At 62.0% G+C, this 25,007-nt stretch overlaps 3 protein-coding genes and 1 non-coding gene across 9 annotated transcripts; 2 read left to right on the top strand and 2 right to left on the bottom strand.

Moving 5' to 3' along the window:
• Nucleotides 1–1,281: 1,281 nt before the first annotated feature.
• LOC134562671 (small nucleolar RNA U13) lies at nt 1,282–1,374 on the bottom strand. The gene has a single exon (XR_010083236.1). It is a non-coding gene; the product is annotated as a small nucleolar RNA U13 (small nucleolar RNA).
• A 269-nt stretch (nt 1,375–1,643) lies between these two features.
• On the top strand, nt 1,644–6,193 carry LOC134562648 (TELO2-interacting protein 2-like). 6 transcript variants are annotated; one of them, XR_010083233.1, is made up of 10 exons: nt 1,644–1,784; nt 1,871–2,549; nt 2,757–2,943; nt 3,305–3,397; nt 3,697–3,881; nt 4,228–4,371; nt 4,802–4,984; nt 5,066–5,105; nt 5,283–5,407; nt 5,510–6,193. XR_010083233.1 is itself a non-coding variant. In XM_063420141.1 (8 exons), the coding sequence occupies exons 2-8, from the start codon at nt 2,041–2,043 to the stop codon at nt 6,142–6,144; spliced, it is 1,362 nt and encodes a 453-aa protein (XP_063276211.1). In that variant the 5' UTR covers nt 1,644–1,784; nt 1,871–2,040; the 3' UTR covers nt 6,145–6,193. The 6 variants fall into 6 exon arrangements, 1 of the variants encoding a protein (XP_063276211.1); XR_010083232.1 differs by having other exon boundaries at nt 4,802–5,025; nt 5,323–5,407; nt 5,448–6,193; XR_010083231.1 differs by having other exon boundaries at nt 4,802–5,025; nt 5,303–5,407; nt 5,448–6,193.
• Nucleotides 6,194–6,238: 45 nt separating this feature from the next.
• On the bottom strand, nt 6,239–11,238 carry LOC134562652 (protein MAK16 homolog). The gene is made up of 10 exons (XM_063420146.1): nt 11,145–11,238; nt 10,755–10,804; nt 10,434–10,543; nt 9,538–9,602; nt 8,749–8,900; nt 8,014–8,068; nt 7,455–7,529; nt 7,144–7,260; nt 6,958–7,008; nt 6,239–6,719 (listed from the first exon to the last, which is right to left on the bottom strand). Exons 1-10 carry the CDS (start codon nt 11,157–11,159, stop codon nt 6,537–6,539), a joined length of 873 nt encoding a protein of 290 aa, XP_063276216.1. The 5' UTR covers nt 11,160–11,238; the 3' UTR covers nt 6,239–6,536.
• A 2,178-nt stretch (nt 11,239–13,416) lies between these two features.
• LOC134562557 (V-type proton ATPase subunit B, brain isoform) lies at nt 13,417–23,121 on the top strand. Its single transcript, XM_063419999.1, has 14 exons — nt 13,417–13,575; nt 15,707–15,762; nt 16,713–16,811; nt 17,462–17,555; nt 17,646–17,723; nt 18,146–18,285; nt 18,390–18,491; nt 18,928–19,025; nt 19,697–19,820; nt 20,293–20,443; nt 20,706–20,788; nt 20,877–20,981; nt 21,464–21,593; nt 21,690–23,121. The coding sequence occupies exons 1-14, from the start codon at nt 13,467–13,469 to the stop codon at nt 21,824–21,826; spliced, it is 1,506 nt and encodes a 501-aa protein (XP_063276069.1). The 5' UTR covers nt 13,417–13,466; the 3' UTR covers nt 21,827–23,121.
• Nucleotides 23,122–25,007: the final 1,886 nt, after the last annotated feature.

Raw genomic sequence — 25,007 nt, 5'->3', positions numbered from 1 at the left:
ACAGCCCTGGGGGACAGAGCGGCACCCGAGCGCTCGGGGTCGAGATGGAGCCGAGTGCCCCCACATTCTCAGTCCAGGGGTCAAACCTGAGCCCCCAGTCTGTGACCAAAGCTGAGCCCCTGCTCACGTCCTGTCCTGGGGTTGCCCCTGGCCCTGCTGTCCCAGCAGTGGGGACAAAGGGGGGCTCCTGCTTGGATCAGAGCTGGGCTGGCAGTGCCAGGGTCACCCAGCCTGGCTGGCACAGGCTGGGATGAACTGGGATAACCCTGGGGACATCCCGGGGCTGGCACAGACTGGGATGAACCAGGATAACCCTGGGGACATCCCAGGGCTGGGACAGGCTGGGATGAACCAGGATAACCCTGGGGACATCCCAGGGCTGGGACAGGCTGGGATGAACCAGGATAACCCTCGGGACACACCCCAGGCTGAGATGGAGCTGGGATGAACCGGGATAACCCTCGGGACACACCCCAGGCCCGGGACAGGCTGGGGATTCGATGTGGGGATGTGTGGGCCCGGATCAGGAGGAATCCCCGTCCCGCGGGTGTTTTGGGGACTGGGCTGAGCTCCCGGCTGTTTCCAGGCAGGATTTCCCAGCCGTGGCATTTCACAGCCGCCCTCAGGCTCAGTGTCACCTCCCACGGCAGCCCCGCGCCGTCTGCCTGCAGCAAATCCGGCTGCAGGAGGAGCCGGGGGTGCTGCTGCGCCTTCCACAGACCGTGAGTGCAGCCGGCAGAGCGGGCGGGAACGGGGAATTCCCGGCGGGACTGGAGAATTCCCGGTGGGATTGGAGGATTCCCGGTGGGATTGGAGGATTCCCGGCGGGATTGGAGAATTCCCGGCGGGATTGGAGGATTCCCGGTGGGATTGGGCATTCCCGCATTCCCTCCGCCCGCAGGTGCCCGCTGAAGGGCTGGGTGTGCCCTGCGTGTGCCCCGTGTGCAGCAAAGCCGCGGCGGGGCCGGGGCAGCCCCGAGCCGGCATTGGGATCCTCCTGGAGCCGCACACCCAGCAGGATCCAGAGGGATCCACTGGGATGTTCCCAGCCTAGGAATTACTCTGCTTTTAACGCGTGCAGTAAAGATGACGTCAGCAGTGACATGACACACCCATGGCCTATTCCCGGGTTTGCATTTTCACTGTTTTTGACGTTTGGCGGTAATGATTACGTCAGCAGTGACATCACACACCCGTGGCCCATTCCCGGGTTTGCGTTTCCCGCTGTTTTTGACGTGTGACGTTAAAGATGACGTCACGGTGACGTCAGGACCCCCCGGCGGTCAGATGGGGCTGTGCCGTGTCGTAACGCAGGGCGCACACGTCACGCAGCCGCGTGAACTCCCATTCATCATCTCCATGAACCGGAAGGATCGCGGCACCGCTCCCCGCGCCCCGCCCTACCCCCGCGCCACCGCTCTGGCGCTCACGGCGACACCGCTGTCCCCACGGAGCCGTGCCCGTGCCGTGTGTCACCGCCCCGCCGAACCGCTCCGCCCGTTCCTCCCGGCCCCGTTCTCCTTCTTTCCGCCCCGCACCGCCGCTCCGCCGCGCACCGGGGCCCGTAATTAGCCATGCTAATTTATGTACACAAAGCCACGCCCCCGCCGCTGCCGGCTTTACGGCAACCGGGCGGATTTGCGACAGCGCGTGGTGCGGGTGACGGGACCGGGGGAGCGCGGGGGTCCCTGAGGGGGACCCGAGGGTCTTTGAGGTGTCCCGGTGGCGCTCCGGGGTCCCTGAGGGGGTCCCGGGGGCGCTCCGGGGTCCCTGAGAGGTCCCGGGTGTCCCTGAGGGGGTCCCGGGTGTGCTCCGGGGTCCCTGAGGGGGTCCCTGCGGTGTCCCGGGGGTCCCTGAGGGTGTCCCTGAGGGGTCCCTGAGGGGGTCCCGGGTGTCCCTGAGGGGGTCCCGGGTGTGCTCCGGGGTCCCTGAGGGGGTCCCTGCGGTGTCCCGGGGCTGCCCGGCGCTCCCCGCTGCCCGCAGGGCGCTGCTGCCCCCGGCCATGTGTCGGTAGCGCGGTTCTGGCGGAGCTCCCTCGCCATGGAGGGCAGCGGCCCCAGCCCGGAGCCCTGGGCCGGGCGGGCGCTGCCGGAGCCCGCCGAGCTGGCGGCGCTGCTGGACGCGGCCGATCCGCGCTGCCCGCCCGGGCTGGCGGAGCTGGCGGCGGCTCTGGGCGCCTCGGCGGCCCCGCCGCGCCGGGAGCGGGACGGAGCCGAGCCCCGCGGGCAGGACGCGGCGGGGGCAGCCGCGGCGGAGCGGGCGGAGCGCGCTGGGTCCCTGTTCCTGCTGCTGCTGCAGAAGCTGGAGGCTGCCCGGGGCTGCCCCGTGCCCCGCACGGTGCTGGGACACGCGTTCATCTTCGCCGTCACGCACAAGGACGAGCGGCCCTGGAGCACGGCGAGGAGCCGGGCAGTGGCCCGGGAGCTGCTGGAGCGCCTGGTGCGGGCTGCGGGCTGCGCGTCCGTGGAGGAGTTCCTGCAGGGAAAGGACGGGGATGAGCAAGGAGGATTCGGAGCGGTGATGGGGCTGCTGAAGCAGGAGTTAACCAAGTGAGTGGGGAGTGCGGAGTGTTGGGAGGGTCCCTGTTGGAAATACTGGGACGCTCAGGAGATGATAAATGCAAAGCCTGGAGCTTTACAGATGCCCAGCAGTGGAGGGTGTTGGGGGATGACTGTCAGGGTTTGCTGCCAGCTGAGAGCCTGGAGCACACGGGGAACGAGCACCCCGCGTTCCCTGAGCCGCGTTTGTCCCTGCAGGGACACCTGGAAGTGCAACCCCGCCTCCAAAGTCGTGTTCAGCTGGGCGCTGCTGCGCGTCCGCCGGCCCTGGCTGTGCCCGCACCTCGAGCGGGTCCTGCCGCCCGCGCTGCTCCTCTCCGACGACTTCCAGGAGGAGAACAAAGTGCTGGGCGTGCGCTGCCTGCACCACATCGTCCTCAACGTGGTGAGGGGCAGGGCAGGGCAGTGTGTGAAGGGAGGGTCAATCACAGAACTGAGCTGGGAGGGACCTGCGGGGATCCGGGTCCCTCCCCTGGCCCTGCACAGACCCCCCGGTCTCATCCATGAGAGCGTTCCTGGAGCTCCGGCACCCTCGGGGGGAAGAACCTTTCCCTAAAACCCAACCTGACCCTGCCCTGACCCTGCTCCAGCCGTTCCCTCCTGTGGGTCAGGTTCCTAACTTCCCTTCCTGGTGCAGGGCAGGGTTTAACCTGCATTTACAGCAGCTCCTCACCTGTCCCAGGCCGTGCTTTACTCGGGTTTTTGTGCTGCCCAGGGTAACTGTGTCCTGCTGTCTGTTGTCGCAGCCAGGAGCGGATCTGTGCCAGTTCAACAGGGCCCAGGTGGTGTTCCACGCCCTCTACAACCACCTCTACTCCCGGGAGGCTCCTCTCATCCAGGTGGGACGGCTGCACTCGGTTCCGGGGCCCTGGGGCAGTGGCAGCCCCTCGGTTTGAGGCGGGAGGCTGAGCCTGGGCCCTGTCACAGCCCAGCCAGGCTGTCACCAGCCTGTGGGACAAACTAACTGGGTAGATTCCAGAAAATATCCCAGAGGGAAGAGCTCTTACCTCCTGCCCCATTCCAGGTGGGCAGGGAGGAGCTTTGAAGCACTCAGCTCGGCCGTGGGTGCCCACAGGGTGGGATTTGCTGTTTTTTGGAGAGAACACGGGCTCAGATTCCCCCTCTGTCCCCCATCCAGGCAGTGCTGCTGTGCCTGCTGGACCTGCTGCCCGTCCTGGAGCGATGCCAGCGGCACCAGGGCCACGGCAGAGCCACGGGCCCCTGGGACCAGGTGCTGCAGCTGGTGCTGACCCACATGGAGGCCGAGCATCGGCTGGCACTGCGCAGGGTGTACGCAGGGACCCTGCCAGCCTTCGTCACCAGGTGGGACTGAGGGGACACCGGGGGGTGTCACCTTCCTGAGGGGGTGAGAGCTGTGCCCACCTTCCTGAGAGGTGAGAGCTGTGCCTGGGGCTGTGCCCACCTTCCTGAGGGGTGAGAGCTGTGCCTGGGGCTGTGCCCACCTTCCTGAGGGGTGAGAGCTGTGCCTGGGGCTGTGCCCACCTTCCTGAGGGGTGAGAGCTGTACCTGGAGCTGTGCCCACCTTCCTAAGGGGGTGAGAGCACAGGGACAGGCCCTGGGTGTCCAAGGGTGAGCTCTCCCTCCTCAAGCTGTTTTTGGGATCCAGGGGTATCTGTCCTCCCTCCTCAGGACATGTTTGTGCCTCCAGGCTCGGCATCCTCATCGTGAGGCACCTGAAGAGGCTGGAGCGAGTCATCCTGGGCTACCTGGAGGTCTCTGATGGCCCCGAGGAGGAGGCCAGGCTGGGAATCCTGGAGACTCTGCAGCGCACCATAGAGCACGCCTGGCCCAGGTACCTCTCTGGGGGGATTACACCCACAAAAACTCTCCTGGAAGCCTGTCCTGACATGGATGTTTCATTCTTATCCTAAATGTTTCCACTTTAAGACCCAAAGTTACTTTTTGTTAAGGAAAAGGCCCTGAAATCCCAAGGGAAAATCTGTCCTGGGAAGTCCTCAGTGTTAAAATCTGTCCTCACTCACTATTACTGAAAAAGCTGGCTCCAGAATGAAGCTGGGCCTTATTTTGATCCAACTTAAGCATGAATTAAATCCAAGTGGAGTGAATCCTGTGCTGTGGCCTGGGCTGTGCACATTCCCACCACCCTCCCGAGCTTCCCGCGTGCCCGGGGCTGTCCTGGCACCGATCCCGCCCCACGCCAGCCCCCAGCCGTGCTGTCCCCGTGCCAGGGAAGGGTTTGGAACGAGGTTTTTCCCTTTCAGGATGCCCTGCAGGCTGCCCGTGCTGCTGCAGGCGCTGCTGAGGCTGATCTGGGACGTGCACACGGAGCGGGGCCCGACCCCCGAGCCCGTCAGAGCCGCGCTGCTGCAGGGAGCCACGCAGAGCCTGACCCTGCTGGACCGCTGCTGCCACGGCCGCGTCAAGGTGAGCCAGGGCAGGTAAAGGTGAGACAGGACAGGGTGAGGGTGAGCCAGGGCAGGTAAAGGTGAGCCAGGGCTCCCTGCTGCTGCCACAGCCGCGTCAAGGTGAGCCAGGGCAGGTAAAGGTGAGCCAGGGCAGGTAAAGGTGAGACAGGGCTCCCTGCTGCTGCCACAGCCGCGTCAAGGGGAGGCAGGGCAGGTAAAGGTGAGACAGGGATGGGTGAGGGGGAGCCAGGGCTGGGTTAAGGTGAGACAGGGCAGGTAAAGGTGAGACAAGGATGGGTGAAGGTGAGCCAGGGCTCCCTGCCAGGGCCGGGTCAAGGTGAGGCAGGGCAGGTAAAGGTGAGGCAGGGCAGGTAAAGGTGAGCCAGGGCAGGTAAAGGTGAGACAGGGCTCCCTGCTGCTGCCACGGCCGCGTCAAGGTGAGCCAGGGCAGGTAAAGGTGAGGTAGGGCAGGTAAAGGTGAGGTAGGGCAGGTAAAGGTGAGACAGGGATGGGTGAGGGGGAGCCAGGGCTGGGTTAAGGTGAGACAGGGCAGGTAAAGGTGAGACAGGGATGGGTGAAGGTGAGCCAGGGCTCCCTGCCAGGGCCGGGTCAAGGTGAGGCAGGGCAGGTAAAGGTGAGGCAGAAGCAGGTAAAGGTGAGCCAGGGCTCCCTGCTGCTGCCACGGCCACGTCAAGGTGAGCCAGGGCAGGTAAAGGTGAGACAGGGATGGGTGAAGGGGAGCCAGGGCAGGTAAAGGTGAGACAGGGATGGGCAAAGGTGAGCCAGGGCTCCCTGCCAGGGCCAGGTCAAGGTGAGGCAGGACCGGGTGAAGGTGAGACAGCGATGGGCGAAGGAGAGCCGAGGCCAGGCAAAGGTGAGCCAGGGCTCCCTGCTGCCTGCCAGGGCTGGGTGAAGGAAGGGAAGCCAGGGCTCCCTGCTGCCTGCCAGGGCCCTCCTCCCTCTCAGTCCAGCAGGAATTTGAATTTCCCCCCTCCCCAGCACCAGCAATAAGTGACTCCATAGCTGTGGAGGGGGCTCAGCCCGGGCTCTGCTCTGCAGAGGGCAGGGGACACCAGGGCTGCGTGCAGGGCACTGGGGACGTGCTGTTCTCGCTGCAGGTGCTGCTGCAGGGGCTGCAGGGCAGCTGCCAGGAGAGCCGGGTGCAGGAGTGCCTCAGGAAGGTGCAGGAGAGCACCTGAGGTGCCTGATGCTGCTCATCCCTTTTGTACAATAAAATCCTTGTATTTATTGAAGAGTTCTGTCGTTCTTGTCCCACCTGCGAGCCCTACACGCCCTCCAGACACGTCCAAGGGCCCCCAGGGCCACGTGAGGTTTCTCAGCCTTCCAGCAGAGCCCCCAGGCCCCTCCTGGAGCAGGGTGTGGGCTGAGCTCTTTGTGCTTGCAGGGGAGGTGGGGATGTTCCTTCCTTTGTACAAACTCCCTGCATTGCCTGGGCTCGGGCAGAACCCCCTGCTCCTGCAGGAAATGTGCAGTGCAAAGCTCCTGTGCAGGGGTGGCAGGTGGGGACAGATCCTGGAGCCTGGGGACACCTGAGTGCTGGCAGTCAGTACAGAACAGGAGCAGGGAGGGCTCAGGCTGCTTTTGTCTTGGTGCTGGGCTCTGTTTCCTCCTCGTACTCTATCTCAATGTGGGGACGTTTCCTCCTGGCTGGGCCCTTCAGGGGCGTTTTCCCTTTGGATTTGGAGTGGGAGGCTTTCTTCTCCACTTCCTCCTCCTGCTCCTCTTCACTGCTTGTCTCCAACTTATCCATGTCCTGAGGAAGGATTGGGAGAGCAGAGGTGTCAGGGCAGGGTGTGTAACTGAACCTCCTCTCCCCCACACCCCCTCGAGCACGGTCCCATTCCACAACCCCTGGCTCCAGAGCAGCCGGGCTGGGCTCCCACTGCACAATTCCCTCCCACAGCTCTGATTTTACTCCTCTTTCCCATCCCCACAGGCACCCAAGGGTGCCCGGGCAGCTCAGGCTCAGTTTGTGCCTGTGCTTCACCCACCTCGAAGTCGCTGAGCTCGCTGTCCTCTGCTTCCACAAACTCCCTTTTATCCTGCAAGGAACAGGCAGGGCTGAGCACAGCAGTGTCACAGAGAGCCACCAAGGCCACCACAGGGTTCTTCTGAGCTGGCCTGAGTTGTTCTCAGCCAGCAGGAAGCACAGCCCAGCTCAGGGCTGGAAGCTTTACCTCATCATCATCATCTTCCTCCTCCCCCTCTGCCTCAGACTCGCTCTCGCTCTCCGCATCCTGCTGCTGCAGGGCCTTGTCAAAGGCGTGGATGGGGAAGTTGTAAATGTCTCCATACTGAAAGGAAAAATGGGATTTTCTGTAAATCATAGAAAAAAGAAGGACTTTGGGCTGGGGGGCACTGACAGCCCACACGGGCAGCACCAGCCTGAGGCGTGGATCAGCCCCTTCCTGCAGGGATGAGGGGAGCCCCGGAGTTTTGGGGCTCCCCGGAGTTCTGGGCACCCCCAGAGCCCCCGTGAGCCCCTCACCGTGTCCTGCTTCAGCCTCTCCAGCAGCTCCTTCTCGATGGCGTTGTCCAGCTGGGCAGCGATCAGGGCTTTCTCCTGAACACAGAGCAGAGGGGTGAGGAGAGGGCAGCGGGGACAGGGGCACGAGGGGACAGGGGCATGAGGGGACAGGGGCAGTGACAGGAAGGGACAGGGGCATGAGGGGACAGGGGCAGTGACAGGAAGGGACAGGGGCATGAGGGGACAGGGGCAGTGACAGGAAGGGACAGGGGCAGTCACTGGGGACAGGAGCAGTCACTGGGACAGGAGCAGTGACAGGAAGGGACAGGGGCAGTCACTGGGGACAGGAGCAGTCACTGGGACAGGAGCAGTGACGGGAGGTGACAGGAGCAGTCATTAGGGACAGGAGCAATCACTGGGGACAGCAACAGTGGCAGGAGGTGACAGGAGCAGTGGCAGGAGGTGACACAGAGCAGTCCCTGGGGACAGGAGCAGTCACTGGGGACAGGAGGTGACACAGAGCAGTCACTGGGGACAGGAGGTGACACAGAGCAGTCCCTGAGACAGGAACAGCCCTCACCTCTCGCCTGTTCTCGCGCCTCTCGATCTTCCTGCGCAGCGGGACCAGCTTCCTCCTGCAGGGAACAGGCACTGGTGTGTCCCGCCTCTGGCAGCAGCAGCCAGCAGCTGGAGCACCCCAGATGTGTGCAATGCCCTGGGGGCACCCCTGGGTGCCTCAGGATGAGGAAGATCTAAAGCTGTGGGCGTCCAAAGGGTGGGGAAGGGTCTGGAGGGGCCACAGGAGGAGCAGCTCCCCCGAGGGACAGCTCTGCTCTCTGGGACAGGGACAGGGGACGGCTGAGCTGTGCCAGGGCAGGCTCAGGCTGGAATTTAGGGCAAGGTTCTTCCCCACAGGGTGCTGGGCACAGCCCCGAGGCTGCTGGAGCTCCCAGATGGACACTGCTCCCTGTGGGGCTGCTGGGGGGTCTGTGCAGGGCCAGGATTTGGGATCAGTGACCCCTGAGGGCCCTCCCAGCTCAGGACACTCCCCCAGTGCATTCACACAGGGGAATCCTGCAGCTTATCCACACCAGAGCCATCTAAAGCACATTCACAACCAGAGCCATCTAAAGCACATTCACAACCAGAGCCATCTAAAGCACATTCACACGAGATTCCTGCAGCTCTTCCATCTAAAGCCACTCAGGAAAACGGGACCAGCTCCGTGTGCCAGCAGTGCCAGTGGCTCAGCAGAGGGGCAGAAGGTCCCTGTGGTCCCTGCCATGCCCTGCCCGTGTCCCTTCCTGTCCCTTACTGTCTCTTGAGGGTCAGCTTGCGGATGCGGATCAGGTACTGCGTGATCTTGGTGAACCTCTGCTTGCACTTGTGGCGCAGGAAGCGGGGCCAGTAGATGAGGTTCTCGTCGATCTCCTCCAGAGCCTTCTCGTAGTTCTTGCTCAGCAGCACCTGCAGGGACCGGGGAAGGGGTGGGTGACAGGGCAGGACAGAAAAGGGACGTTTGGGAGGGGCTGCATCGCTCCCAGAGTGACGGAACCATTAAGGAAAAGCCCTCCAAGGTCCCTTGTCCCCAGCCCTGAGCACTGAGTGCCACCTCCTGTCCTTCCCTGAGCAGCCTCTCCATGGAGAAATTCCTGCTGCTGTCCGACCTGAGCCTCCCCTGGCCCAGTTCCCTCTCCCAGGACACCCTCCCTGCCCTCTGTGGGGACACCAGAGCTGCTGGCACCGCTGTGTCCCCACTGGCACTGCCCTGTCCCCGCTGTCACTGCCCTGTCCCTGTTGTCACCCCTGTGTCCCTGCTGTCACTGCCCTGTCCCCGCTGTCACTGCCCTGTCCCTGTTGTCACCGCTGTGTCCCTGCTGTCACTGCCCTGTCCCCGCTGTCACTGCCCTGTCCCCGCTGTCACCCCTGTGTCCCTGCTGTCACTGCCCTGTCCCCGCTGTCACTGCCCTGTCCCTGTTGTCACCCCTGTGTCCCTGCTGTCACTGCCCTGTCCCCGCTGTCACTGCCATGTCCCCGCTGGCACTGCCGTGTCCCCGCTGTCCCCACCCTGTCCCCGCTGTCCCCACCCTGTCCCTGAGCTCACCCGCTCCCAGAGGCGCCGCGGGAACGCCGCCCTCTCGATGGTTTTCATGTAGAGGTAGCAGCGACCTGGCAAAGGGAACAAACAACCCCCTGAGCCCTGCCCAGAGCCGGGCTGTCCCCGCAGTGCCACCCACGCAGTGCCACCCACGCAGTGCCACCCACGCAGTGCCACCCACGGGCTGGCCGGACCCCAGACCCACCCAGGGTGGGCAGGACCTCCCAGACCAAACCCAGCCCTTGATCCCCACCCAGAGCACCGAGGGCACAGCCGGGCACTGCCGAGGGGCAGAGCCAGAGCACCGAGGGCACAGCCGGGCACTGCCGAGGGGCACAGCCGGGCACTGCCGAGGGGCACAGCCGGGCACTGCCGAGGGCACAGCCGGGCACTGCCGAGGGGCACAGCCGGGCACTGCCGAGGGGCACAGCCGGGCACTGCCGAGGGCACAGCCGGGCACTGCCGAGGGGCACAGCCGGGCACTGCCGAGGGCACAGCCGGGCACTGCCGAGGGCACAGCCGGGCACTGCCGAGGGGCACAGCCGGGCACTGCCGAGGGCACAGCCGGGCACTGCCGAGGGGCACAGCCGGGCACTGCCGAGGGGCACAGCCGGGCACTGCCGAGGGGCACAGCCGGGCACTGCCGAGGGGCACAGCCGGGCACCGCCGAGGGGCACAGCCGGGCACTGCCGTGGGCACAGCCGGGCACCGCCGAGGGGCACAGCCGGGCACTGCCGAGGGGCACAGCTGGGCACTGCCGAGGGGCACAGCCGGGCACTGCCGAGGGGCACAGCCGGGCACTGCCGAGGGGCACATGCAGGCACTGCCGTGTCACCCGCGGGGACAGGGGACCCCCAGCCCCTTCCCCAGCCCCTCTCCCTGAGGGCACCCCCTGCTCCCACCTTTCTCCTCGCGGACCGTGGCGTACTGGCTGTTGGCCAGCGGGCAGGAGGAGCGGTTGCACAGCCCGGTGAGGTTGAACTCGTTCCGGCAGAAGTTCTGAGTCTTGGTGCTGCACAAACGGGCGGGGAATCAGCGAGGGCAGGGCGGGAGGAGCCCGCTGCTCCCGCAGCTCAGCCCATCCCCTGTGCCTCTCACATGCGGCCGGGGGGCGCAGAGGTGGCGCTGGGGGGTTTGGGGGTACCCGAGCGTGTCCCCCCCGCTCCTTCCCCTTTGGGACCCCCCAGACTCCCCCAAACTCCCCCAAACTCCCCCAAACTCACGTCATCTTGTAGGAGCAGAACTGCCTGTTCCCCAGCATGCTCCACACCACCTGCGGGGACACATAGCGCCTGAGCCTCCGTGACACCGCTCACCGGCCCCCTGTCCCCCCTGTCCCCTCTGTCCCCTCCGGCGCGGCTGTGGCGGGGCAGACCCCGCAAACAGCGGGGAGGGAGATCCCTCCATCGGGGTTGAGATCGGGGCATCTGCCGTGCCCCGAGAGGCGCAGGCACAGCAGAACCGCTGCTGCCAAGGCCCCACTGCCACCCCCCGGTCCTTGTGTCCCCCCCCTGGAGCCACAGGGACAGGGACAGGGACAGGGGTCCCCGGCCACGTGGGGCGGGCGCGCGGTCGGGCGCTCGACACGGCGCCGAAAGAACGCTCAGACTCACATCGTCCGAATGCATGGTGGCGGTGATGACAGAGGTGGCGGCGGTGACACAGAGGACAGTGGCGGTGACAGCGGTGGCGGTGACAGCGGGGACTGACGGTGCTGAGGGACTCGGCCGCGCGGTCTAGGGCGCCGCCATTACAGGAAAGGGCGGGGCGCGCGAAGTCTCGCGAGAGCGGCGGCCCCGGGGGCGGGGAAAAAGGCGGGGAATGGAGCGGAGAAATGGCGGGAAAAGGGCGGGAAAGGGCGGGAAAGGGCGGGAAAGGGCGGGGAAAGGGCGGGGAAAGGGCGGGAAAGGGCGGGAAGGAGAGAAGGAGAGAAGGAGAGAAGGAGAGAAGGAGAGAGGGAGAGAAGGAGAGAAGGAGAGCAGGGGAGAGCAGGGGAGGGCAGGGGAGAGCAGGGGAGGGCAGGGGAGGGCAGGGGAGAGCAGGGGAGAGCAGGGGAGAGCAGGGGAGAGCAGGGGAGAGCAGGGGAGAGCAGGGGAGAGCAGGGGAGAGGAGTGTCCCCGGTCCCTGCAGCTCTCTCTGGAGCCTCTCGGGAGTGTCCTGGAGCTCTCCCTGCGTCAGCAGGGGTGGGCTGAGGGCTGCCAGGGAGGTTTGTCCTCACCGCCAGCTCCCAACAGGGCTGATCCCTCCTCGAGCACCGGGATTCCTGCCTGGATCAGGGCACTGGGATTTCGGAGCTCTGGGATTCTGGAACACCCAGATTTCAGAGCACCAGGATTTCAGAGCTCTGGTATTCTTGCTGGATTGGGGCAGTGGCCTGGGAATTTGGAGCTCTGGGATTTCAGGGCACAGGGATTTCAGAGCTCTGGGATTCTGGAGCACCAGGATTTCTGCCTGGATCAGGGCACCTGGCTCAGGATTCTGGAGCTCTGGGATTCCTGCCCGGATCCAGGCACCTGGCCCAGGAGCTCTGGGGGATGTTGGGACCAACAGGTTGTGCTCCCTCCTCAGCTCAGGGCTGCCTCCTGCTCTCCGTGGCTTTTCCCGGTGCTGTTCTCCTCCTCCAGGGGCCAGGGGACATTCCCAGCCAGGCTGGTTCCCCCCAGGCAGAGCTGGGTGGGAAATCCCCCCACGCCTGGCGAGGTTTTGCCGTGGGGGCTCTCCCTTTCCTCCCATCATTTCTGTTCTCCTAAACTTCTGACTCTGGGCTCCGCGATTTCCCTTTTAAACCCCAACCCGACGCCATCCTTCATCCAGGACATGGAGATTTACTGCAGGGAGAGGGAATAAATCCTGAATTTATTCACCTTTCCTCCGCTGGCACATAAATCTGCCGCTGGGGCCGTTTATCTGCCTCCTGCAGGCCCCAACCCCACCACCAATAACGGTGGATGAGAATATCCCGCCCGGGAATTCCCTGGGGAGCGTTCGAGCGGGAGCTGGAGCCTCTAAATGGATTTCAGGAGCGGAGAATCGAAGGGCCGGGGCTGGAGTTTGCTCTCCCTGTGTCGGAGCCGAGGCGGGGCCTGAGCGGTGCAGCAGCACCATCTGCTGCGGGAGCCCGGGGCTGCGGGGCCGGGAGAGATCCCAGCTCTCCTTCAGCCTGCGGAGACCTTCCCCTTTTTCCTTTCCTCCCCGTTTCTCTTAATTTGATCCTTTCTATGGAATTCTCTGTTCTGTTTGCTCCCTCCCTGGGAGGTTTCCTTTCCCTCTGCCTCGTTGCTCCCCCAGGCAGCTCAGGATCACCCAGATCTCTCTGCAGACGCTTTCCCCAAATATTTCCAGTTCTGAGCCAGCAGGAGGGAGGGGATTGATTTAAATCCCCAACCCGTTCTGGCTCGCTGTTCTGTCTTTCTTGCTTTCTTTCCCTTGGATTTTTATCCTTCTTTTTCTCTGTTTTCCCATCTCTCATTACTTTTATCTTTTTCTCTTTTTTCTTTCCTTTTCCTTATTTTCTTCTTCCTCTTTTCTCTTGCCCTTTCTCCTCACCCCTTTCCTCTTTTGACTTTTCAATTTTTTAGTTCTTATCCACTAACCCTCTTCCCCTTCCCCTTCCCCTTCCTCTTCCCCTTCCCCTTCCCCTTCCTCTTCCCCTTCCTCTTCCCCTTCCTCTTCCCCTTCCTCTTTTTCTTCCCCTTCCTCTTCCTCATCCTCTTCCCCTTCCCCTTCCCCTTCCCAATTTCCTTTTCCCTTTCAGGACCTGGGACAGCTCCGGCTCCGCCCCCGCCGCCGGTGGGCGTGACCCGCGTACATGGGCGTGTCCCGTGCGTCCCTGGGCGTGTCCCGTGCGTCACTGGGCGTGTCCCGTGCGTCACTGGGCGTGTCCCTGCCCCGCTATAACTGCGCATGCGCGGCCGCCCCCTCACAGCCGGTCCAACATGGCGGCGGTGCGGGCGCTGCGCGGGGCCGTGAACGGCGCCGGGCCCGGCGGGCCCCGCGAGCAGGCGGCGGCGCTGACCCGCGATTTCCTGTCCCAGCCGCGCCTCAGTGAGTGCGGGCCCCGCGGGGGACCCGGGGGGCTGCGGGGAGGGGGAGCGGCCCCGCTCGGCCGCCGCAGCCCCGCGCTGGCCCAGCCGCTCAGAGCAGTCTGGGCTCGGGCTGTAATTAACCACCGTAATTAACGCCGGGAGAGGGGGGATTGGGCAGCGCGCTGGTGACACGGCCCGTCCCGTGCTGTCCTGAAGAGCCGGGGTTTGTACCGGGAGATGGTGGGGCTGGGCTGGAGTCTGTGCTTGAACGCTGAATTGAGAAATCGGGTGAAAAAAGGGAAACGCGGGGCGTTGGTAAAATCCCTTTGTGGATTTCTCCTTTGGGAGAAATCAGGGTGTGTGGAGGTGTTTTTTTCTGGCACCAGTTACATAAAATGGCTTTAGCTGTGCCCTCGATAGCCGCAGGAGCTGCAGGGGTCACGGATCCTTGGGCAATACCTGTCAGGTTTGGGAGCCAAATCCATCCCTGCAGTTCCTGCTCTGAGCACAGGCTCCTGTCGGGGTCGCAGCCAAGGTGACCCCGGGATTTTCCATGTGCATTCCGCTTTTCCCTGAGCTGCCATCGGGCTGGGGCTGCAAAACGTTCCAGGATGGGTTTGGTGTGTCCTGGAGCTGGTGTGGGAGGAGGATTGAGGAAGGAGAGCTCATGAGGCAGTCACGGGGTGAGAGGCCTCACTCAGGGTCAGCTTTTCCATGGCCTGTGGGCTGCAAACCCCCGGGGGGGCTCTGGGTGGGTGCAGAGCCCTCGGGGGGTGGCTCTGAGGTGACCCAGAGCCCTCGGGGGGGTCTCTGGGCTGACCCAGAGCCCTCGGGGGGGTCTCTGGGCTGACCCAGAGCCCTCGGGGGGGTCTCTGGGCTGACCCAGAGCCCTCGGGGGGGTCTCTGTGCTGACCCAGAGCCCTCCCGGGGGTCTCTGGGCTGATTCCTGAGCTGATTCCTCTCCTGGATAATCCTGGCTGCCTCTCCCTGCCCAAGGGGCAGTGAAGCGGCAGGGCTCTGTCTCAGGATTTTAGAAGGACTTCAGGAGCAAACCTGAGGGGTTGAGTTTAACCCCAGCCCCCCGAGCCCGGAGCAGTTTATTTATTGCCTTTAAGAGCTCACATTGTAACAGTTTCAGCTTTTTTATTGCAGGGTAAACACGGGGCTGTTGACAGTGCACACAGCACTGGGGCAGCTGCCAGGCCCGGGGTGGAAGGGAGGCCCTGGTGATTCCCTGGTGATCCCTGCTGGGATTTCTGATCCTCCCTGGGCTCTGCCAGGCCTTGGTGATTCCCTGGTGATCCCTGCTGGGATTTCTGATCCTCCCTGGGCTCTGCCAGGCCCTGGTGATTCCCTGGTGATCCCTGCTGGGATCTGTGCTCCTGCCTGGGCTCTGCCAGGCCCTGGTGATTCCCTGGTGATCCCTGCTGGGATCTGTGCTCCTGCCTGGGCTCTGCCAGGCCCTGGTGATTCCCTGGTGATCCCTGCTGGGATCTGTGCTCCTGCCTGGGCTCTGCCAGGCCCTGGTGATTCCCTGGTGATCCCTGCTGGGATTTCTGATCCTCCCTGGGCTCTGCCAGGCCCTGGTGATTCCCTGGTGATCCCTGCTGGGATTTCTGATCCTGCCTGGGCTCTGCCAGGCCCTGGTGATTCCCTGGTGATCCCTGCCGGGCTCTGTGGCCCTGCCTGGGCTCTGGGTGCCCCCACACTCTGATTTCCCCCCCTGGCACAGCCGTGGCTGCTCCCCGTGACCCTGAGGCAGCTCTGACTCAGGATCTCCTCCCTCTGCGGGTCAGGCGATGCCTTTTCCCTGAGCTGGCGGCAAAATCCTCACTTGGAGTCACAGAACCATGGAAGGGTTTGGGCTGGAGGGGACTGGGAGCCCGTCCAGTGCCACCCCTGCCTTGGGGACACCTCCTGCTGTCCCGGGGTGTTCCAGCCTGAGCAGGGAACTCCTGTCACGGAGGAGAAAACCCCAGGATCCCGTCAGTGTCACCTCCAGGCAGCAGGAGAAGTGCTGGACACCAAATCCTGTCCCTAATAAACAGAAATGAGCCCCAAATCTGAGCCTGGTGATGGGAATGGGGTGGAAATCAGGCTGTGGGATATTCCTGAGGCAGTGCCTGACTCCTGCCTGGTGCTTTTTGCAGCTTACAAAACCGTGTCGGGTGTGAACGGGCCCCTGGTCATCCTGGACCAGGTCAAGGTAAATTCTCTGCTCTGCATGAAGATTTGGGGAGGGAGAAGGTGGGAAAGGGGAAATCCTGACTGCTGGGAAACCCCCCAGAGCCATTCTGGAACAATCCTGACTGCTGGGAAAGCCCCCAGAGCCATTCTGGAACAATCCTGACTGCTGGGAAACCCCCCAGAGCCATTCTGGAACAATCCTGACTGCTGGGAAACCCCCCAGAGCCATTCCGGAACAATCCTGACTGCTGGGAAACCCCCCAGAGCCATTCTGGAACAATCCTGACTGCTGGGAAACCCCCCAGAGCCATTCTAGAACAATCCTGACTGCTGGGAAACCCCCCAGAGCCATTCTAGAACAATCCTGACTGCTGGGAAACCCCCCAGAGCCATTCCAGTACAATCCTGACTGCTGGGAAACCCCCCAGAGCCATTCTGGAACAATCCTGACAATCCCAGAGCCATTCCAGTACAATCCTGACTGCTGGGATAAAGGGGATTCCTCTGGGAAGGAAAGGAAACAGAGTCTGGTTTTACCAACCCCTGGAACATTGATTAAATCCCAGTGAAAGGAGCCTGTTTGCTTTGTTCCCAACCCCTCTGTTTCCACACCAGTGCTCTGGAAGGGGAAGCTGTGCACACCCCTGGCTTCTTTTCAGGCTGCTCTTAAAGGGCAAAGCTGCTGCAGGTTTTTCCTCTTCTCAGAGGCTGCACTGGGGCTTTCTGCCACTGTTGGGAACTAGAACTGATTCTGGCAGCTCCAACCCTGCAAATATTGATTATATTCCTATAAAAATATTGATTATTCCCATAAAAACAGCTTTAACCTGGGGGGTTTCACACCCTGGGGAGGAGTTTGGTTCTGATATTCAATTATCCTTAAAACCCGAGTGTTTTCCGTGGTTGGGGGTGTTGATTTTTGTTTTCTGGCCGGGGTTTGATGCCTGTGCCCCCCCTGTGCCCCCCCAGTTCCCCAGGTACGCCGAGATCGTGCACCTGACCCTGCCCGACGGCACCCGGCGCAGCGGGCAGGTCCTGGAGGTCAGCGGCTCCAAGGCTGTGGTTCAGGTACGAGCAGAGGCTCTTTCCTCATCGTTTGTTCATCAGGATGAGCCCTGAACCGAACCAGACCTGTCTGGAGATGCGTTCTCTTTGAAAGAAAACAACAAATCGCCTGCTTGTTCCAAGTGCAGGTGGCATCAGTAATTTGAGGAGATTTCTGGTAGTGCAATGTGACATTTTCATTCCCCCCTCCCTGGGTCCCTTTCCGCCCTCCCTGGGTCCATTCTCATCCCCACTGGATTTATTTCCACCCTCCCTGGGTTCCTTTGCTGCTGGATTAAAGGAATCCCCTTTATTAAATCCCTTTTATTAAAAAGGAATCCCCAAATTAAAGGAATTTGCAGTACTGGATTCCAGATCAGCCCTGTGCTGGTGTTTCTCCTAAAAAGCTGTTTCCTGTTCATGTTATTTTATCTGAAGAGCTTGGGAGGGGAAAACACTTGAGATCAAAGGAGTTGCACCAGGTTTGGTGGCTGCTGCTGGTACAATTCATGAATTTCTTTAAAAGCAGAGTTCTGTGGTGTTTTCTGCGCTCTTGGAGCCCTTCACAGAGCAGCTGCTGTTGGTGCCCTGGGGCTGCCGCAGCGTTCAGGAGCTGCTCTGAAGCTCAGAGCTCTGTCCTGTGCCTGGTTTTGATTTTCCTGCTGCCTTTGCAGGTGTTTGAGGGCACCTCAGGGATCGATGCCAAGAAAACCTCGTGTGAGTTCACGGGGGACATCCTGCGCACGCCGGTCTCGGAGGACATGCTGGGTGAGGGCTCACCTGGGGATGGCAGGGACGGATTTATCCACAGTGAGCTGTTTGCACAATAATTCTCATTTTTGTTGCTGTTCCCTGCAGGCAGAGTGTTCAATGGATCAGGGAAACCCATCGACAGAGGCCCCATTGTGTTGGCTGAGGATTTCCTGGACATTATGGGTTTGTTCTTAATCCTTTTCTGAGGGGGAGGAAAGTCAAACCTGGCGTGTTTCACCTTTCTGGATTTACATATTGGGTTTAGAACACAAGCTTTAACCTGGGAGGAGCTTAATTTCATTTTTAAGTACGTATATATCATCAAATTCTAATTAAATTACCCAATGCAGGGAGATGAGGGAGCAGAACACTTCTTGCAGTGTTTGGAGGCTGCTCTTTATTATTTGTAGATTTAATTCTACAACACCTCGAGGTGAAATGCTGATAACCTGGCAGGGTTTTAAATCATTCTCACCACTGACATGAGCATTGAACACCAGAGTCTGGGGGTCTGAAGGGCTCAGGGGTGACCAGGTGTCATTGTTTGGTGTCACAGTGGGGTTTGTCCAGGGAGTAATGTTGTGTTCTCTCCCAAAATCCCCCAGGCCAGCCCATCAACCCCCAGTGTCGGATCTATCCAGAGGAGATGATCCAGACTGGCATTTCAGCCATAGATGGCATGAACAGCATTGCCAGGGGCCAGAAAATCCCCATTTTCTCAGCTGCTGGGCTGCCCCACAACGAGGTGAGGCCCCAGAGCTGCTCTGAACCTGGGGGGAGTCAAAACCCAATTTAATTCTGGGCAATGGAACAGCACCAAATGCCAATCCTGGAACGTTTCTTGCCTAGATTGCAGCTCAGATCTGTCGCCAGGCTGGCTTGGTGAAGAAGTCCAAGGATGTGATGGATTACAGCGAGGAGAACTTTGCCATCGTCTTTGCTGCCATGGGGGTGAGCCCACAGGGCTGGGGGAATCAGGGACAGTGTGAGAGGGGCTGGTCTGAGCAGCTTTTGTGAGCGTGGAGTTAAAGAAAGGGTGGAAACCCCAAGGGCTGGAAGGGCTGGGATCTGCCTCTGGGGCTGGCTGCCCCATCCTGGAAGTGTCCAAGGGTGGATGAGGCTCGGAGCACCCTGGGGTGGTGGGGGGGTCCCTGCCCATGGCACTGGGGGCGTTTTGGGGGCTCCATCCCACCCAAACCATTCCGTGAGTCCAACACGGCGTGGCTGATCAGGGTGGAGTGTCTCAGACTGGAACTCCACAAGCTGCTCCCTCTGGGAGTGCAGAGGAGCCTGATGGAGGGAGATCTCTGCTGTGGGTTATTATTGAGCTAATCAGCCCTTAATTGGGTGCAGAATGTGCCAATCTAAACCCAGAACTGTGCTTCAGGTGAACATGGAAACCGCTCGCTTCTTCAAGTCCGACTTCGAGGAGAACGGCTCCATGGACAACGTGTGCCTGTTCCTGAACCTGGCCAACGACCCCACGTGAGGGGACACCCCTGGCAGGGGACAGGCTGGGGGGGACACCCCTGGCAGGGGACAGGCTGGGGGGACACCCCTGGCAGGGGACAGGCCAGGGGGGACACCCCTGGCAGGGGACAGGCCGGGGGGGACACCCCTGGCAGGGGACAGGCTGGGGGGCACACCCCTGGCAGGGGACAGGCTGGGGGGGACACCCCTGGCGGGGGACAGGCTGGGGGAGCAGGGCAGCCGGAGGGGACAGGCTGGGGGAGCAGGGGAGCCAGGGGGGACGGGGCTCGCTGGCCCTGCGGGTGCTGCGTGGGAGGGCGTGGTGGCTGCAGCGGTGCAGGTGGGGCTGCAGGTGGGGCTGCAGGTGGGGCTGCAGGTGGGGCTGCAGGTGGGGCTGCAGGTGGGGCTGCAGGTGGGGCTGCAGGTGGGGCAGGGGTGCTGGTGGGGCTGCAGGTAGAGCTGCAGGTGGGGCAGGGGTGCAGGGTGGAGCTGCAGGTGGGGCAGTGGTGAAGCAGCTCCAGCTGAAATGGTGCTGATGGTGCTCCAGCTGCAATGCCAGTGCAGTTCCAGCTGCCAGTGCAGTTCCAGCCGCCGGTGCCGGTGCTGCAGCTGCAATGCAGGTGCTGCAGGGGTGCCTGGTGCCCGGCTGTGCCCTGCAGCCGTGCTGAGGCAGGGCTGTGTTGCAGCATCGAGCGCATCATCACGCCGCGCCTGGCGCTGACCACGGCCGAGTTCCTGGCGTACCAGTGCGAGAAGCACGTGCTGGTCATCCTGACAGACATGAGCTCCTACGCCGAGGCTCTCAGAGAGGTGTGTGCTCATTAGGGTGCTAATTAACGCGTTAATTGGCAGAAGGGGGTGGTGTGAAGTGAGGAGCGAAGCTGCTGCCCAAGCTGTTGGGAGCAGCCAGTGGAGGTTCAGCTGGTCCTTGCCTGGCTGGGTTTGTTTCCCTGGTGCCAATTCCACCCCTGGCAGTGCCCAAGGCCAGGTGGGACAGGGCTGGGAGCAGCCTGGGACAGGGGGAGGTGTCCCTGCCATGGCACAGGTGGCACTGGATGATATTTAAATTTCCAAACCACCCCATAATTCCACGGACCAGCAGTTTGAGACCCTGATTCTGGATTTGCCCTGTCCTGTCACCCACGGCTGTGCTGCCAAACACCTCAGGGGGGTCTGTGTGGCTGCACCGGGCAGGAAGAGGTGCCTGAAGCACCCCAAACCCGGGCAGACAGCGGCTCCCTGGGCAGGATGTGACCCCTGGCCGTGTTTGGTGGCTGTGCAGGTGTCAGCAGCCCGCGAGGAGGTGCCCGGGCGCCGAGGCTTCCCCGGGTACATGTACACCGACCTGGCCACCATCTACGAGCGCGCGGGGCGTGTGGAGGGCAGGAACGGCTCCATCACGCAGATCCCCATCCTCACCATGCCCAACGACGGTGAGTCACTGCCAGGGCCCTCCCAGGGCTGCCCTGGGGGCACACAGGCTCACACCAGCCCCGTGGCCTCGGGGTTACCTTAATACTCCAGGTTTTGGCTGCTTTCTCCTCAAAATGCTTTGCCCTTTTGAGGCCCGACCCAAGAGCGCTTGGGATTTGTGAGGGAATAATTGCTGGAGTCACCTGGCAACAGAAAACTGCAGCTAAGATGGATATAAAAGGGCTGAAAACATTCAAACCATTTATTTTTTTTCCCCCACAGATATTACTCATCCCATCCCTGACTTGACTGGGTACATCACCGAGGGGCAGATCTACGTGGACAGGCAGCTGCACAACAGGCAGGTGCGTACCTCGCTGCTCACAAGGTGCTCAGGGTTATTCCCATTTTTTAATGACTCCTGTTAATTGCTGGCTGGTGTTTTCCCCCCAGATTTACCCCCCCATCAACGTCCTGCCCTCGCTGTCCCGGCTGATGAAGTCGGCCATCGGCGAGGGGATGACCAGGAAGGACCACGCTGACGTGTCCAACCAGCTGGTGGGTGGAGAGTCCCTCTGGGGTGGGGGCTGCCTTCCTTGGGCTGCCCAGCTGGGATCCAGAACATTCCTGAGGCTGCTTTAGTGCCTTCAGTTAGAGGCTGTGGGTTTGAACAGGTTAGAGAGGAGGGAGCAGCTGAGCTGGGGGGGTTCACCTGGAGGAGCTCCAGGGAGAGCTCAGAGCCCCTTGCCAGGGTCCAAAGGGGCTCCAGGAGAGCTGGAGAGGGACTGGGGACAAGGGATGGAGGGACAGGACACAGGGAATGGCTTCCCACTGGGAAAGGGGAGATTTAGATGGGATATTGGGCAGGAATTCCTGGCTGGGCTGGAATTCCAGAGGAGCTGTGGCTGCCCCTGGATCCCTGGCAGTGCCCAGGGCCAGGCTGGGATATCCTGGCCCGGTGGGAGGTGTCAGGGCGTGGCAGGGCTGGGATGAGCTGATTTGGGTCCTGGCAGCCCCTCCTGACCCCTTTCCCCTCGCAGTACGCCTGCTACGCCATCGGCAAGGACGTGCAGGCCATGAAGGCCGTGGTGGGCGAGGAGGCACTGACCTCGGACGATCTGCTGTACCTGGAGTTCCTGCAGAAGTTTGAGAAGAACTTCATCGCTCAGGGTGAGGCTCCCAGCGGGTGCCAGCAGGGCAGGGCCGTGCCAGGGCTGCCCGTGGCACTCCCTGTCCCTCTGTCTGTCCCTCTGTCTGTCCCCTCAGGGCCCTACGAGAACCGCACCGTGTACGAGACCCTGGACATTGGCTGGCAGCTGCTCAGGATCTTCCCCAAGGAGATGCTCAAGAGGATCCCCCAGACCACGCTGGCCGAGTTCTACCCCCGGGATGCCAAGCACTAGCCCGGCCGCCCGCGCCCTGCTCCGCCAGACGCTGGTTTGGTTTCCTTTTCCCTGTGTTGGTGTTTCCCTGTCGCCCTCCCAGCTCCAGCCAGCAGCAGGTGACATCCGCTGAGAGCAGTTTGGAAAATGTCCCTTCTCCCCCAGCCTGCGTCTCCAGGAGGGTGTTGAGGCCAGCTTGAAAAATGTGCAATAGCCACCGTGAGGTTTGGGCTTTGAAATGAGGCTTTTGTGGGGTTTTCGTGGCCAGAAATTGCAAATCTTCACTTCCAAACCGTGGGTTAGAAAACATGGGAGAGGAAATGTGACTCGCAGGATTCCTTGGTGAAAAATGCAAGTTTTTAACCAGGGCTGCACATTCTGGAAGGTTTGTGTGAACTGAGGACAGGGGGTGGCACTGGGGACTTCCCCACCAGCAAAGGTGGGAAAGTCCTTGTCCTTTCAGAGGACAAAGGCCAGTGAGGTGCTACCTGAGAGCAGCAGGATAAAGCTCAATTACTGAATTACAGCTTTTAAATTGAAGTTTGCAGAGTAAATTCCCTCCTTCACCCTTTTTTTTGGTTGAATTCTGGAGATGCCAAACAGGACCAGCAGCTCAGCAGTGTCACCACAGCTGTTGGTGCTTGTGCTGCTGCTCCAGGGGATCCAGAGAGCTGAAACCCACCCCAAAACCTGCCTCAGCTTTTAAACCACGGCCTGCCCTGCACCAGGCACAGGAGCTGATAAAAAAGGCAGCTTTTATTGTGAGAAAGGATATTCCAAACCTGCTCCAGGTGTGCCAGGCCGTGCCGTGGCTGGGGCTGTTGTGGTTTTGCACTCCAGGCACGGATTTGCCTCAGCCCTGGGCTCAGCATTCCCGCTCTGCAGCCTGGCTGGGCAATTCCGTGTTGTTCCCTCTGCAGCGGGTTCAGCCGAGGCTGCTGCCCGCCGCCGCTGCTGCTGGCACAATTCCACAATTCCACGCTTCTTCCAGGCTTCCCTGTAGTCTGAGCTCTGCTCTGGCTCACCAGAGCATGTTGCACCTCCCTGCACGCCTTCAGGCCCGTCTGGGAAGGTGCTAACATGACTGGAATGTGCTAATTCCAGCTTTCCCTGACGTCCCCGTGTGTGCAGTTCTCTGGTTTGTTCCGTGTTCTCTGTGGCTGCGACAGCTCCTTGATTCCAGTGCATTCCACCCAAAGCTGTGCCCAGTCTCTTTTTTTTCCTGAGGTCAGGATGGGAGGGCGGAAGCGTTGGCATGAAAATACTTTAATGTAGAGAATCTCTAAATAAATTAAATATGGAAGGTGTTAAACAAACTTCAGTGGTTCCAGGGGTGAAAAATCACTTGGGCTCTTGGGCTGGGGTGTCCCTGTCCCCAGGGATCCTGGGAATGGGATTGAGGGTCCCTGGAGCTGTGGCTGAGGAGGAGGAGGGTCTGACCTTCAGCCTCACCCAGCAGTCACGGGGAAAGGCTTTGCAGGAATGTGCAGGGAATGTGACCCCTCTGTCCTCACATCCCTCCCTCCCCACAGGCAGTGGGTGCTGGGGGAGGCTTGGAAACCTTAAACTGAAGGAAATGAGCTTTATTCCCCGGTTTGGTTGGGATTTGGGGCATGATCAGCAGTGGGGAGGGGGGTCAGGGTGACCCCTGGGCAGGGCCCGGGGTTAGGACAGAGCCTGGCCCAGGTGGGGACAGCCTGAGCCTGGCACAGGGCCCTGGAAAAGGGGAATGGGCAAACAAACCTGGGAATGGCCAAACCCGGGAATGCCCAAACCAAACCCGGGAATGACCAAACCAAACCCGGGAATGACCAAACCAAACCCGGGAATGACCAAACCAAACCCGGGAATGGCAAACCCGGGAATGACCAAACCAAACTCAGGAATGACCAAACCCGGGAATGACCAAAGCCAGGAACGGCAGCCCAGCCTTGGTTCCCCTTCCCCGCAGGCCCTGGGGCTCAGCCCAGGGTTCCCCCGAGGAGCTGCTCGGTGCTGCGGGATGCACAGAGGCCCTGGGGCTGTCCCTGTGTCCCCTGGCAGTGTCCCCTGGCAGTGTCCCCTGGCAGTGTCCCCTGGCAGTGCCACGGCAGCTCCTGGCACGGCTCGGCCCGGCCCGGGGGCAGCAGGTACCGGCTCACAGCCCGTGCTGCTCTCCCAGCTGCCGCCGCCGGACGGTTCCAGGCCGGCTGCTTTTTTAATTCAGATTTTTTTATCCCATAATGAGTAACGAGCACCGCCCGGGGGCTCCGCGCCTCGCCGAGGGCTGGCAGCCGGAGCCTGCCACGGGCACACGCCAGCTGTCCCCTGGCTGGGGCGGGGAGGGGACAGCGCCGGGCGGGTCCGTGCCTGCCCCGGGGCTCGGGGCCGGTGGCAGATGCGAGGCAGGGCCGGCTCCAGGCTGGTGGGCAGAGCTGCGGGCGCTCATTTGCACATCAAAAGCGGCTTTTGAGCACCAGACCCGGCCCTGCGAGCGCGGGGTGGCTCCGATCGGTTCTGCGTCCCGGGCAGCGCCGCGGACGGGCTGGGGCTGGGTTGGGTTTGGGATTTGGGTTCGGTTTCGATTTGGGTTTGGGGTTCGGTTTGGGTTTGGGACTGGCTCTGCCCTCCACACAGCCACACACCCGCGCGGTGCCGCCGCGGCGTTTTAAGGAGATGCAAATCGGCTTTTCCCCGTCTCGGGGCTCATTTGCATGCGCTCATTAATCCAACGATCCCGCGGCAGCTGCAGCGGGGCTGGGGCAGCGCAGGGAGCCCCGGGCCGGGGGATGCTCCAGCCGGGCTCCTGCTCCTTTTGCCCCCCAAACCGGAGCCCGCGGTGTCCCCGGTGGTCCCGGAACCACCCCGGTGGTGCCCAGGGAGCCCTGGCCTCACCCGGGGCTGATTTCCCCCGGGATTACCCGGCCTCGCTGCTGCTCTCCCGGTTCCCATCCCGTGCCAGGTCCGTGCCAGGGACAGCACAAGGCTGGCACGGCTCTGCCTCAGCAGCAGCTTCAGGAGGGAGCAGAGCTGGGATCAGCCCTGGGTTTGGGAGAAGCGGGGGGCTCAGGCTGGATTATCCCGCCCTCCCTGATCCACCCCATCCCTGCTTTTCCATGCTCGGGCTATCCCCGCTGCAGAGCAGAGATAACTCGGGAAAAAGCAGGGCCAGGTGCAAGCTGTCCCCAGAGGGGACCCTGGCGGGCTGTGATAAATTCGGGGG

This window comes from Prinia subflava, chromosome 29 (assembly GCF_021018805.1).
Source record: "Prinia subflava isolate CZ2003 ecotype Zambia chromosome 29, Cam_Psub_1.2, whole genome shotgun sequence".
NCBI classification, from domain to species: Eukaryota; Metazoa; Chordata; class Aves; order Passeriformes; family Cisticolidae; genus Prinia; species Prinia subflava.
The sequence above is the reverse complement of the archived record's forward strand: the minus strand, read 5'-3'. Positions and strand labels throughout refer to the sequence as shown.

Bases quoted from the DNA above. Each gene is read 5' to 3' on its own strand.
- LOC134562648 (XM_063420141.1), top strand. From the start codon at position 2,041: ATGGAGGGCAGCGGCCCCAGCCCGGAGCCCTGGGCCGGGCGGGCGCTG. The intron at 2,944-3,304 runs GTGAGGGGCAGG...CTGTTGTCGCAG, and splicing joins ACCACATCGTCCTCAACGTG to CCAGGAGCGGATCTGTGCCA. The intron at 4,965-6,063 runs GTGAGCCAGGGC...TTCTCGCTGCAG, and splicing joins GCTGCCACGGCCGCGTCAAG to GTGCTGCTGCAGGGGCTGCA.
- LOC134562652 (XM_063420146.1), bottom strand. The intron at 9,603-10,433 runs GTGGGAGCAGGG...TCCCTTTGCCAG, and splicing joins CACGGTCCGCGAGGAGAAAG to GTCGCTGCTACCTCTACATG. The intron at 8,901-9,537 runs GTGAGCTCAGGG...CGGTCCCTGCAG, and splicing joins CGCGGCGCCTCTGGGAGCGG to GTGCTGCTGAGCAAGAACTA.
- LOC134562557 (XM_063419999.1), top strand. From the start codon at position 13,467: ATGGCGGCGGTGCGGGCGCTGCGCGGGGCCGTGAACGGCGCCGGGCCC. The intron at 20,444-20,705 runs GTGAGTCACTGC...TTTCCCCCACAG, and splicing joins CCTCACCATGCCCAACGACG to ATATTACTCATCCCATCCCT. The intron at 20,982-21,463 runs GTGGGTGGAGAG...TTCCCCTCGCAG, and splicing joins CTGACGTGTCCAACCAGCTG to TACGCCTGCTACGCCATCGG.